The 13,229-nt window shown below is 36.1% G+C and overlaps 1 protein-coding gene across 1 annotated transcript; it reads left to right on the top strand.

Moving 5' to 3' along the window:
* Positions 1–792: 792 nt before the first annotated feature.
* On the top strand, positions 793–10,270 carry LOC109417532 (lipopolysaccharide-induced tumor necrosis factor-alpha factor homolog). Its single transcript, XM_029859162.2, has 3 exons — positions 793–1,045; positions 9,546–9,672; positions 9,970–10,270. Exons 1-3 carry the CDS (start codon positions 1,015–1,017, stop codon positions 10,070–10,072), a joined length of 261 nt encoding a protein of 86 aa, XP_029715022.1. The 5' UTR covers positions 793–1,014; the 3' UTR covers positions 10,073–10,270.
* Positions 10,271–13,229: the final 2,959 nt, after the last annotated feature.

Below are 13,229 nucleotides of genomic sequence, written 5' to 3'. Positions count from 1 at the left end.
GGCAGAAATTCATTTTTATATATGCACAGAAAAAAATATTAATGTGAAATTCAGCGAAAAATCATGCACATAAAGGGAATGCTAGAGTTAGTGCAAATTCACATGAGATATCATGTAAAATTACGTTACGTTCGTGTAAATTTCCGCTAATAGTCGCGTAACCGGTTGATGTCCATGATGGTTTACGCGATAGTTGGCGGAAATTTACACGATAGTAATGTAATTTTACATTATATCTCATGTAAAATTCACTAACTCTAGCATTCCCTTTATGTGCATGATTTATCGCTGAATTTTAATTACATATTTTTTCTGTGTGGATATGAGGGCGCAAGTTCGAAGAATTAGTCTCAGGCGATTTTCTTATATTTAAGAAGAGAATTTTTCATCACCATATAGACCATACAGGAGATTGCATGTACTATTATTTCAATGTTTGCCAGAGTTCAAAAAGATTCGAAAAATGTATTTTGATCACAGTGGTAATGTGTAATTGGATTCGATGATTATCTAGCATGTCATCTATAGAGTACAGTTCCTACGAGCCATACAATTCAAGGAAAACCTGTATACGCAAACACGCCATGTAGTAAGGGTTCGTTCAAATATTACGTAACGCCAAAGGGGGAGGGAGGGGGTCCAGCTCTGTGTTACGCTTCATACAAAATTTCAAAATTTCTCATACAAAAGTTTTTACATGGGGGAGGGAGGGGGTGTAAAATCGTCAAATTTTGCGTTACGTAATATTTGAATGAACCCTAATGAGCGCGCGTCCAGACTTGGAGGGCTTCAAATTCAAGGCAATCGTAACGTGAAGCGCACGCAAAACGCACCGAACTGTTGTCGCCGTGGTCGCTCCGTCATTCGTATATTGTCGGCTAGTCGGTTAATTTTGCAATAGTTGAGGAAAACATTGAACTGGTTTTTTATTAGTACTCAAAGACTCTGAGTGCAAGTTTTCGTCTAATTTAGGAAGTGCGTGACACCAAAGATAGTTTTACTAGTAATCCCAAAATGCATCAGCCAGCAGTCATCATTGCCGGAGGTATGTGTGTATTGATAGGATCCCAGCTACGAAAGTGAGAGTGAGGGCGCAAGGGAAGAGAAAAAAAGGGCGATCGAAATCCGTACATAAAAGCAAAAGCTGGTGAATATTTAAAGTTGATGTGACACCGATTCAATCACGCTTATGGCCTTAGTACCGCCACTAGCGCATTAATTGCAGTCATGTCGTCGGCTATTTGCTATGAGCTAGTGAGTCACCAGCAGGTGCCCAAGTAATTGGGAACCTTCGCAGTGAGTGCCTACGCGTTATCAGTGAATGTAGGTGTCTTCGGAGAACGTGCCACGAATAAAAACTTGCTAGAATTGTGCGACTTTTCATCTCGAAAGCAGTTTAGCACTTTATTGTCAATGGAAAATTGCACCACGTGTAAATAACGAGCGGATGAGGCACTTGTGGTGTGTAGACTTAAAATCACACATGCATCGGCGGGGCTTCTCTCTCCGATTTACATTCGCCGGCCATCACATCGCCGGTTGACTTCGAGACTGATAAGCATTAAGTACGTCGTCGTCGCCGGTTTCGTCCCGTACGACCATCGTAGGCTGGTGCATAGAGTGTGCTCAACGAGATAAAGAACCTATCTTCTTCCGGACCAACTTTGCTGCCTTTTCAAGCTGTTTGGCGTGTGTTTGCGGTGTTTACTTTTCCAAGCTGAAGTGCCTAATTTGTGGTTGTGCTGAAATAGCGATTGAATCACTTTATTGGTTCCTGGAACTGAGTGGTTGGGATGTTGAAAGCAAGTGTGGCGTTTTTTATAGTTTGTTTATTTTCAAAAATCCCAAGAAAAAGTTAGGCGATCTCATAGAATTTTGTTTTGTATTTTGTACGATTGTTACTTATCCAAAAGATTCTTTCAGAAATCTTTCAAGCATTCACTTGACAATTTTCTTTAGGAATTGCTTTAGAAGTTTCTTCATAGATTCCTTCAGAAGTACCACTTGGAAATCCTCAAAAAAAAAATCACAAAAAATTATTGCGAGATTGCTTCAGAAATTCCTCCATGAATGTTCTTAAAAATTCTTTAATGCACTCATGCGGGAAGTTTTCAAGAGATTTCTCCAGAAATTTTGCCGACTGATGCGTTTGGAAAGCCATTGATTTCTTCCAAAATTTCTACAGATTCTCAGGAAGTGTTTCAGGGATTTCTTCAAAAATTTATCCTGAGGTTTCTCCAGAAATTTCACCAAGTAATCCATTCCCAAGTAACCAATTAGCATTTGAATAAGCCGTATTTCGGCTTTTAAACTGCATTATATCAGCTTGCTGTCGTATCATAGCTGTTTGACTGCTAAATTGCCCTATATAAGCAATTTAAAAGCCGTTAAAAATCCAACAGCCGTTGTGTAGTATTTCAAATGCACGATGTGTTTTGGTCAACAAGCATCACAAGTGTTGCTTTATTGCCATAAAACTGCCAAGAGAAATGAGTGATGCTAAAACTGAAATGTGTTGAAATGTGTAACTTTTCAATTTATGTGCCACGGCTGTAGGACCCATTATTATACAGATGTCCTATCATTTATTGATAGCAAGGAAGCAAATAATTGGGAGAACAGATGTTACCAAATAAATTCCATGATTAGTATCTTACGCCATCGTGTCTCATGTGGTAGATTCAACTATCAGCACTTTTCCGAGCCGTTGTCCGGGGCACAACGAAATAACTGCCGGTGTGGTGCTCAAGCCTTAAATAGATAAAAAAAAATCTACGCACATTATCTGATTATTTATAGCTTATCCTGTACGTGCTTCAGCACCACATCAATCAAACGATCAAGGGATCGAATCCCAATTTCAGCGGGATGAGCAAAAAACAACTACAAAATAACAGCCCCAGTTGCAGAGTAGAGAGTGAGAGAAAAATGAAAAGAGAAAGAAAGGGAAGAATATGAAGCGGCTGAAATGAGGAGGGGAAATTTTTTTTGTGTTTATTATTGACAATTTAGGGGATAGGGCAAATAAGCATTTAATCAGCCGTATATTGGGCCAAAACTTGCATTGAATTAACACTAATAGCTCTCACACGGCAGATTAGCATTTAATGACCCGCAGTAAAGGCGCATATAGTGCTGAATAAACAATTTGAATAGCTTATTGTTTCATGGCTTCAGAAAGATTGCCCTCCAGGGATTTTTTCAGATTGTTTTAAGAAAATCTTTAAGGGATTCCTTCCGAAATTTTCTCTTGAGATTGTTTAAGAAATTCCTACAGGGATTCACTCATAAATATCACTTGAAATTGCACTAGAAACTTAACATGGAATTCTTTTAGAAAATCTTACATGGATTGCTTCAGAAATTTCTTCATAAATTTTTGGAGAAATTTCTCTAGGGATTGTTTCGGAAATTTGTCCAAAGGTTTTCAAAAAGCTTCATAAATTCCTGCAACGCTTCGTTCCGAAATTTCTCCAAAAATTGTTCCAGGAATTTCTATACGGATTTTTTCAAAAAATCTTGCAATGATTCATTTGGAAATTTTCTGAAGGGATTACCTTAGAAATCAGTTTAGGGATTCCAGAATTTACGACAGATATTCAGAATTTTTTCCATGGACTCCTTTAGAAAATCCTACACAGATTCTTTAAAAAAATTTCCGGGACCTTCTCAGAAAAAAAAATTTCGAAGTAATTCCTCCAGAAGTTCCTTTAAAAATTTCTCAAAAAATGCCTTCTGCAAGAAAATCATGCACGGATTCTTTCGTAAAATCTTCCTGAGATGCATTCCTTAACTTTCTTCAAGGATTGCTAAAGACATTCATCCAGTGATTTCTATCGAATAGCTCATAAGGGATTAATCCAAAAAAATCACAAATTTCTTTAAGAAATCCCCTAGATACTGAATTACTTATTAGAATCTCCGAGAATGCTTTCAGTATTCCTTCGAAAATTCCACAAGGGATTTCTCCAAAAAAATCCCAAAGTTTTTTTTTACCAGATCTTGCTAAATGCTAGATTGCTAAATACCTCGACGAATTTCATCAGAAATTATTTCCGCAATTTCTACTGAATTTATTCTAGAGATTCCTTCAAACATTTCTGGAAGAGTTCATTTAGAAAAACTTATAAATTTTTTTCTGAATTTCCTCTTTCAGCGATTTCAGCGATTTCTTCAAAAAATGCTATTTATTCATCAAGTACTCCAATAGAAAATCTTCCATGGAATCCTTCAGGATTTTTTTCAGGAATCCTCTACAAAATTCATCCATGTATTTATTCGGAATATCTTTCAGGAATTTATTCGAAAATATTCTATAAGAGATTCCATCAGATTTTTTTTCCAAGAGACCATTCAGAAATTACTCCAAGAAATTTGTCATGGATAGCTTCTTCCAGCGATTACAAGAGAAGATTCCCGCAGGGATTCTTAAAGAAGTTCTCCCTGGTTCCCGAGACACGTTTAGAAATTCCTTTTAGAATTACTTCAGTATTTTTTCATGGTAACCTTTATAAAATCTTCTAGGCATTGTTTCGGAAAATCTTCCAGGGAATCTCCAAGAATTGAATTTCTTTAAAAATGTTCTCAGGATTACTACAAACATTTTTCCTTTACAAAACCTTCCATGGATTCCTGTAGAAATCAATGTTTCCTTCAGACACCACATACACCGTTATCCAACACGAAGAAGGTGATCTACCCAAGCTACAGGCTGCGATCGAGCTCGAGCATCTTCACGAATCGCATGATACCTAGGATTGAGGCTCCCTGTTCGATGAACTTCTATCCCGCAACAGGTGGTCCTTAGTGCTATTCAATGCCAAAAACCTAAAAATTGCTAAAATTTGGCTAATACTTGCTCACACTATGTAACAGTAGTTTTCCTTCAGATGCTCTATTTCATAACTATTTTAACTTCAAAAGTTTTTGCGTAATAGGGTAATTTGCCAATTGTTGAACAGTACCCAAATGATGAACATTAATCTTAAAAAATTTCTGTTACGGAATAAGCTTTTCTGGAAAATCAATAATAAATATCAAGGTCACACCAAAGTTTCCCGAACTGAGAGGATGTCCTTAACACTGTTTAGCATTGATAAAAATTACCTTCTCATCGGGATTTTATTAAATAAATTAATTTTCATCGCACTTTCATTATGCATCCATGACACAATTGTTGAACACTGGTATTTCCGAAACTGTTAGCGTGACTGGCATTTTTTTTCGATTTCACAATTTTTTTCGAGGGGTCTCCAGTTAGCCTAGTGGTTGAGGCTATGGATCGGCAATCCGGATACGGTGGGTTCGATTCCCGTTGGGAAGAAGTTTTTTTTTATTTCAGGGGTTTTTCTGGGGCGTTCCAGTTCCAGGGGTATTCCAAATCGTCTCTGGGGTTTTCAAGGGTTTTAAAGGGTCTTTCAGGGGCGTTTCATGGGCGTTCCAGGGGGTTTCAGGGAGTTTATTTGGCATTCCAGGGATTTCAGAAGCGTTCCTGGGGTTTTCAGAGAGATTCAGGGTGTTCCAGAGGGTTTCTGGGCGAGACGTTAGGGCGTTCAAGGGGGGTTATGTCGTGTTCCATGGGATTTCAGGGGATTTCAAGGAATACATGAGTTTTCTGGAGGTGACAGAGGTGTTCTAGGTAACTGACATTTCAAGCTGAAATTGAGATACTCTAGGAGGATGGCTTTCCAGTCTTGACAAAAATATAAATAATGCTATTTTATTTTGTGTGAAGAATAAGCTTAAGTTAAAATTCACAAATATAAAGAAATTAAAAAAAAAAATTTTATCTTGTCCGACGTATCGGTCTGTTTGAGACTTTCTTCTGGGACTCGAATTTCACAGATTTTTCGTCCAGTGTGATTGACGAAAAATCTGTGAAATTCTAGTCGCAGAGAGAAGGTCCCAAACGGACCGAAACGTCGGACAAGATAAAATAGCAGTACATATTTTTATTTTTGTCAATGTATCACATGGTGGTTAATTTAAAGTGGAAATGGGCAATTATAGAATCAAATTAAGATTATACTGGTATAATCGTTGAGCAGTCGCATAATTGCCATTTCCACTTTAAATCAACCTTAAATTTGCATGTAAAGTAATGATTGCTCTAAATACACCATATATCTGCATGCAATAAGGCTTCAGCACCGTGGTTACTTGGGTAGTTATCCTAAGAAAGTGTTCAACATTTAGGTTCCCGACTACCGTTACAAAGGTATCGATTTTTCCTAGAAAATAGAATTTAATGATATTCAAATTCAGTGCGAATTGTTAGAAATGGATGGATCTAAATGACCACCAGATATTTTTCTGTTAGGGACAATCCATAAATGATGTAGCATTTTATGGGAAAGGCGGGAGTCTGTGAAAGTGTGACGAGCCATGTATTAGGTTTGGGAAAATATGCTACGAGGGGGGAGGGGGTGTCAACAATTGGCCAAAAATGCTACGTCATTTATGGACGCTTCCTTACCGTGGAATTATGCACGGAAAAAACAAATGAAAACGAATTTTCCAGTACTAACTGTTCAACAACTGGCGAATCACCCTATTAATGTATTACTTGGATTGCGAAGAATTGACTGACTTTTCGAATAAACGATTACGGTTGTTTTATGAGTTTTGGTAAAGTGACCAGACGTCCCAGATTGTGCGGGACAGTCCCGGATTCAAGCTAGTCGTCCCGCATTGTAAAGTGTCCTGGAAATGTCCCGGATTTTAACAATCGCTAAAACATGTTTTTTTTTTCTTGACATATATATTGATATGCTTCTGTTCTTATTATGTAAAAGCAAACCATAGGCAAATCCAAATAGCAAATAAAAATCACCTGTTTTTATATTGTTTTGTTATTTTGAGTTTTTAGTTCTGTTGTATAAAGTAAATACAGGTTTGTTACGAGAAGGATGGAATTAAATTCGCTCAGAGCACGCGAGAGTGTGAAGGAAAATAGGCTTTTTTCTTACTCTAGCTGGTTGAAAAATGAAATTTTGATTCGTAAATTCCCGCGATCCATTCTGCTTGAGTGTTCACAACGTTTCTTTAGAACTTTCGTTTATATTTTTTTTTCAAAAATATTCCTTAAAGAGTTTTAACAAAATTTATGTAACAATCCACAAGGTGTTCTTGGAGAAACATCTGTCAGAGCCCCTGAGATAAAACCCCAAGAGAAATATTCCAAAGGTTATTGGATTTGTGGTAAGCTAGGAGAATTTTTAAAGAGGACTAGTTAAATGCACAGAGATATCTCTGAAAACAATACTTTGAAACACCTGACTGAAACAAAGACGAGTTTCTTGAACAATTTAAAAGTGAGCATGAATTTGAGTAGAATACTCCAGAGAAATTCTTAAAATATTACTTTGAGAAATTTTGATTTATGTCTGAAAAATTAAAGAGCACAAAGTGAATTTTCACTAGATAAGAATCTTCCAGGGAGAACACCTGGAGGTTTTACTGAAAAAAAATACCTAAGTAACTCCCTGGGAATATTCTCAAAAAACAATGGTATTTCTTTTTAAAGATTTACTTGCAAGAATTGGTATTCTTCGAAAATTTAATAAACGTAAACATCATATCCGTAAGGGAAATAATGGAGAAGTTATTTCATAATTATTTCCGAGATTTTTTTTAAATGTCCTCGAGTAATACAGTGCTTTACATTGGAATTCAACTAAAAAAATCCCATGGTTTGGCACAAACTCCTTCCTGAGAAAAAGAATCAGACATTTCCAAAGAAATCTCTTAAAAGTTATGAAATAAATTTCAGGAAAACAAACAAAAAGAAAGAAGTCTATTCTCAAGGTTTTCACAAAAAAGAGGAGGAGAGATCTCAGAGAATTTTCGGGATTGCATTACGGAGAAGTCCTTAGAAGATTTCTTTTATTTTTTTCCGAATTTCTGGAAAATACTCGGTGAACAGGTCGTGGTTCAGTTTATTTCAATTCATCCCAAATACATTAGGCGGAATGCACTTTATTGCTACTATACTTAACTACACAAATATCTACTAGTTTTTTAGATCATTTTTTATTGAATTGCCTCTGAAATATATTGCCAATGATTCAACGACTTTAGGATTCTCATCTACTGTTATTAAGTAAATATTATATTTGTCTATTTGTACCACTTTTATATCCAACTTTTGAAAATTTTCAAATCAATAATATTTGGCTCACACTCTAAATGGTAAAATCTTGCAGAAGCAGTGCACTGCAGTGGAAAATAAATGCAGTCTTTACTCTTGGAAAATTTCGTACAAGCATTTTTAAACATCTTTATAAAGAAACTTTTAACGTAAAACTCATAGTTTCAATTTTGTTTTTAAATTTGGGGTTTTCTTTTTCACTACCTATTCTTTCTATGGCAATAGAGTAAAAAAAGCAGCAAATTTTCCGAAAAGTAAACAATTGCTTTTACTTTATTATTCGTTACATCCCCAACCTGTATTTTGATTACATTTTTTTAAATTGATCACTGAATTACTAAAAAATTTACAATTTGAGTTTTGTAAAAGTATGTCCCACATCATAGAAAAATATATCTGGTCACTTGTTTTGGTCATCGTATGACTAAGTGTCAGGTTGAAGTTATAACGGAAATTGCATTTATTTTGCAAATGAAAAAGAGGTGGAAATAGACTTCTAGGAATAATTTGTACATCTTTTATTTAGCTATTTATTTATCAATTTCTTACTTTTTAAAGAAACTGGTTGTGGTTTAAACAACAAATTACTATATTGTTAAAAAAAAAACAAAAATTAAATGAATCTGAAATTTGATATCAAATTTTTCATGAGGCATAAGCCACGGTCATTGGTCAGTTCTTCGTGTGACAGGAATTTGATAAGAACCCTAGAATTAGTGACTGGGAAAATACGTAACAAAATGAAGATAAGATATCAAGCTCTGCCCCAGTGGGGACGCTACAGCAAGTGAAAAAAAAGCACGCATGAGAAACACTCACTTAATTTTTGCTTTTATCTGACTCACTTCCCCAAATAATCCGTAACTATAAACTTCAAGCTATTGGTGAGATACAAAGGATAGTTATTAAACTTTTATTCTCAACCGCTCAACTTAAGTTTATAGTACTATTGTTCACATCCAAATTTGTAACACGAACGAGCTCTAAACCAATATATTTAAATATTAAATAAAATTTTCGTATGTGGTTTTCCTGCGGAGACATAGTTTACATTCAAGTAATTAAATGACCAAAAATAGATCTACAATATAATGAAGAGTCCGATGTATTCATTATAAGTATCCTACGTTCAACGATATAAAAAAATTTGCATTTCTATATTCACTTCTCACTAGACTAAACTCGTCTTGAGTGATGCCACCTTAGACGACACAATGAAGTGTAAATGCTCTTGATTACGCCGATGTCTCCTCTCACAGCAGCAAATATCAAAACTAGATCTGCATCATTAGACATCGCACTATGATCAGAGTTTTTAGTAAGATTCTTTACCTGCCACTGGTCACAACCGCAAAAATCAACTCACGCAACGAATGTTTAATCTCTATCGTTTTAGCGCCGGCCGTCGGACCTGAATCCACTACGCTGATCTGCCCCTCGTGTCGGGCCCAGGTGAGGACACGCGTAGAGCACAACTCCACCACCAAGACGCACATCATTGCACTGCTGCTGTTCGTGTTCTGGTAAGAAAATTTCTGAGAACTGGTATGACATGTGAAAAGGGTCGATTTGCTTAAATAAGAGTTTTTGAATTTCACTGCCAAACTTTAAAATCTACGTATAAATTTCTTTATTTTCTCATGATAGTTTTCATGGAATAAATGTTGAAATTGTTTCCCAGGTTGGCCGATAGCACTTGTCGGTGTTTTTTCTTTTTAAATTAGGGAAATACACTAGAAAGTTTATCCTTTTCACATATTATGCTCTACATCTAAGCGAACCGAGACGACATAATTTAATCGTATTTCTTCCCATTTAAGCTGCTGGCCGTGCATTTGTGTGCCGTACTGTTGCAATTCGTGCAAGAATGCAGACCACTACTGTCCCAACTGCAACGCCTTCATCGGAAGCCACCAGCACTGATCGAATTAAAAAAAAGATTAACTATACAGTATGAAACGATAATTTTATAATATCCATGTTACCAAATCGCACAACCCCGAGTGGCTATGTACCTACAACTTCGAGAAAAAAAAAAGCAAAAACAAAATAAAATAAATCATTGTTGAGCAATCGAGCTCAAATGGCATTAATTGTATCGATACCGGATTGCCAATGTTAGTTGGAAGCCCCGAGCTTATCACGGCCTCGTTATCAGAAGCAGTGTTCCAATAAAAGAGCAACAGAAAAAATAACAATGGAAAGGTAGCAAAAATTACACGACCATGCAGTAAGCGCTGATACCGTCTCAGATCGAGGGGGACTTTTTGTGTAGTAACTAATCAAAATTACCGTTTTAAAGATCGATGACACTTGATAGGGATAGGTCGGTAATTTAAACTTTTTTTATTCGCGAAATTTTCGACCCTGGGGTTGGTAGTTCACCTTGGGACGCACGGCTTGACTTAAGTTGACGTTTAAATCAAACGGATTTAACTAAAGTGTCTCGAGTATCCCAAAGTGTCGAATCGTTTTGACAGATCTCCTGCTCGATTGGAACTATGGGGATGACAAAAAATCGACTGTTCCAATTTTGACGTTTCTCCTCTTTGTTTTATCCAGGCTCGTTAGATTTAACCACCATTAAACCAAAATAAAACATTTTTAGGTTTTATAACGGTTCTCAAAATCTCCCTTAAACTAATAAGGTGTAAACATATTTCAAAAATTGCGGCAATCAGTTTATCCACTTATGAATAACATGGTTGACCCAAGTTTTCAAATTTGATGATTGGAGAAACAGGGACAACCGTACCAACCGTTTCGTTATCAGTGGAATGAGGATTGGGTACAAATTCGATGGGAGTGGTGAAGCTAAGAAGGTTGAATACACAGCATTCTGAATAAAAGATTTCAACTTGTAGGCGTTGACAAAGTATTAATCATTGTCAGGATGAACCTGCCTACGGCAGAAAATCCCTAAATAAATAAAAGTAAAAAAAGGGTATTAATCAGAACACTGTAATTACTTGTTTTCCGTTCAAAATTTGACTACATATTGGTTATGGGGTACACAACTTTTAAAATAAATCAAGAAGAAAGCCAAATAAAAGATTTCCCAGTAAGACTCATCCAGCTCCTGAGTTCAAATTTTTAAATGTGACCGCAATGAGTGGAGTATCAAAAACGAAATGTTCTAATATTTCTTATTAACACTATAAAATTTTTACAAACGAAGGAAAATAATACACTGAACAGAACTCACATACGAAAAGACAACTGACATTATTGACATTAGCTTTTGGCACTGTAACACAATCAAAAGAGTTACTGTTGAATCATCGTATATTTTTCTATATTTTTTTAGTCGGGTGAAATATTGCATGCATGATGTGTTGCACACAAGTATGGCACTAAGGTTGTATTGTTTGGAAACGACATCTATGTCGAAATAGTAGCAATCTGTTAAGGTACACACTGAATGCAATCACTTCAAAATGAGTAGATCGCACCCAATGAGAGTATATTACAGGTGGGGAAGAAGAAGAGATGGCTATGTATTAGTAAGGAAAGAAAAATGTAAACACAAATAGTGACGTCACTATTTGACACTTGTTCTTATGGGAGCTCGCTTTGCTTGTAGTAGTGACATGTTTTGTACCAGACACGGATCTCACGCACACGAAGTATCTTCTTCCCCACCTTCATTAGACTCTCATTGGATCGCACCGTAATCATGTACACGGAGAAATCAAACTACCTAATTTTTGGGTCGATTTTACTCAAAGCTGAGTATATCGAATAAACTAGTTACCCAAAATTAGGTTGTTTTCCCTCTTTCCCTCACCGATGTTGTCAAAAACAAACAGAGATGCATCTACTCAACGGGGGTCCTTGAGCCCAATAAGCCAATTTTGGGTAAATGCAGGTTTACTCAAATTTGGGTTGAATGAGGGGGGGTCTTGGGAGCAATTTACCTAGTGTGAGTTTAATCGATTTACTCAAATTTGGCTTATTGGGCCGAACTATGGGATTGCGTCAAAAGAACTCAATTTTGGGTAGTTTGGCGGTTCCGTGTACAGTGCACGGTGTCTGAGACAAAACATATTATTTATCGAAAAAAAAATAGTATCGCCAAGTCACCCACCAAATGAAAGCTAACACTGCAAAATTGTTTTACTGGTATTTAGCAAACTTTGCTGATTTTTTTGTGCTGATTGCATTCAGCACTATGAATTACTAAATATCAGCTATTATTTTTCAGCATGCTGAACCATCCAGCAATTTTGGCAGTTGATCAGCAACGTTGTGTAGAAATTCAGCAAACATATTGCTGAAATTCAGCCACTTCTTTTGCAGATCTTTTTTGTGCTGGAAGCATTTCAAAAATTTTGGTGTGAAGGGTCTGCTCTTCCATTTGGTGCTAAGAGGAAAATGTTGTCTCGATAGGTCTAGAATATATTTTTTTTTTGAGATTTCTAGAACACATTTCCGAGAAATCCCCTTTTTTTGGGTACTTTTCACCCAAAATGTATATGGAAAAATAACCCGCGGTAGACCATTTCGCTCTTAGCCTCAAAAGAAAGAAAAGACCATTAGCTTTCATTTAGTGGGTGAGTCAGCGATACTTATTTTTCTCTAATAATATTCTTCTACCATAGACATCGTGAGTAGGGTAGATTTGAACGGTTTGAACTGGTAAATTATAGAGAATAAAAGGTAAAACAAAAATTGATTGTTTTTTTTATTCTGATAAAGAATCTTTTTTTTTCAATTATGGCACAGAACAATCCAACACTTGCGATTAGCCTTTTGCAAAATATTTGACAGAAAGAATATGTTGACACAAATGCATTCCTATTAAAAAAAACAGAATAATCCACCTAGTGGTGGTAGAACCTTTCTTGTCAAACAAGTACTCATGATCATTCCATTGACGTAAGCCGAGGTGTTCCTAAATCCTGATAAAACTTGATTTAGGAAAACAACAATTATAGCCATTATCGAATTAGGATACTTATTGATGGCATATATTCTGACGTTATGTTCAATGTCTAGTCAGAGTTGAACAATATCAGTCCTGTTAGTTGACCTTCACTATCACTGAAGATCTATCAATATCAAGACGATAATTCTAATC

This window comes from Aedes albopictus, chromosome 2 (genome assembly GCF_035046485.1).
Source record: "Aedes albopictus strain Foshan chromosome 2, AalbF5, whole genome shotgun sequence".
Lineage (NCBI taxonomy): Eukaryota > Metazoa > Arthropoda > Insecta > Diptera > Culicidae > Aedes > Aedes albopictus.
Note: the sequence above shows the minus strand (reverse complement) of the source record. Positions and strands in the feature narration are given on the sequence as shown.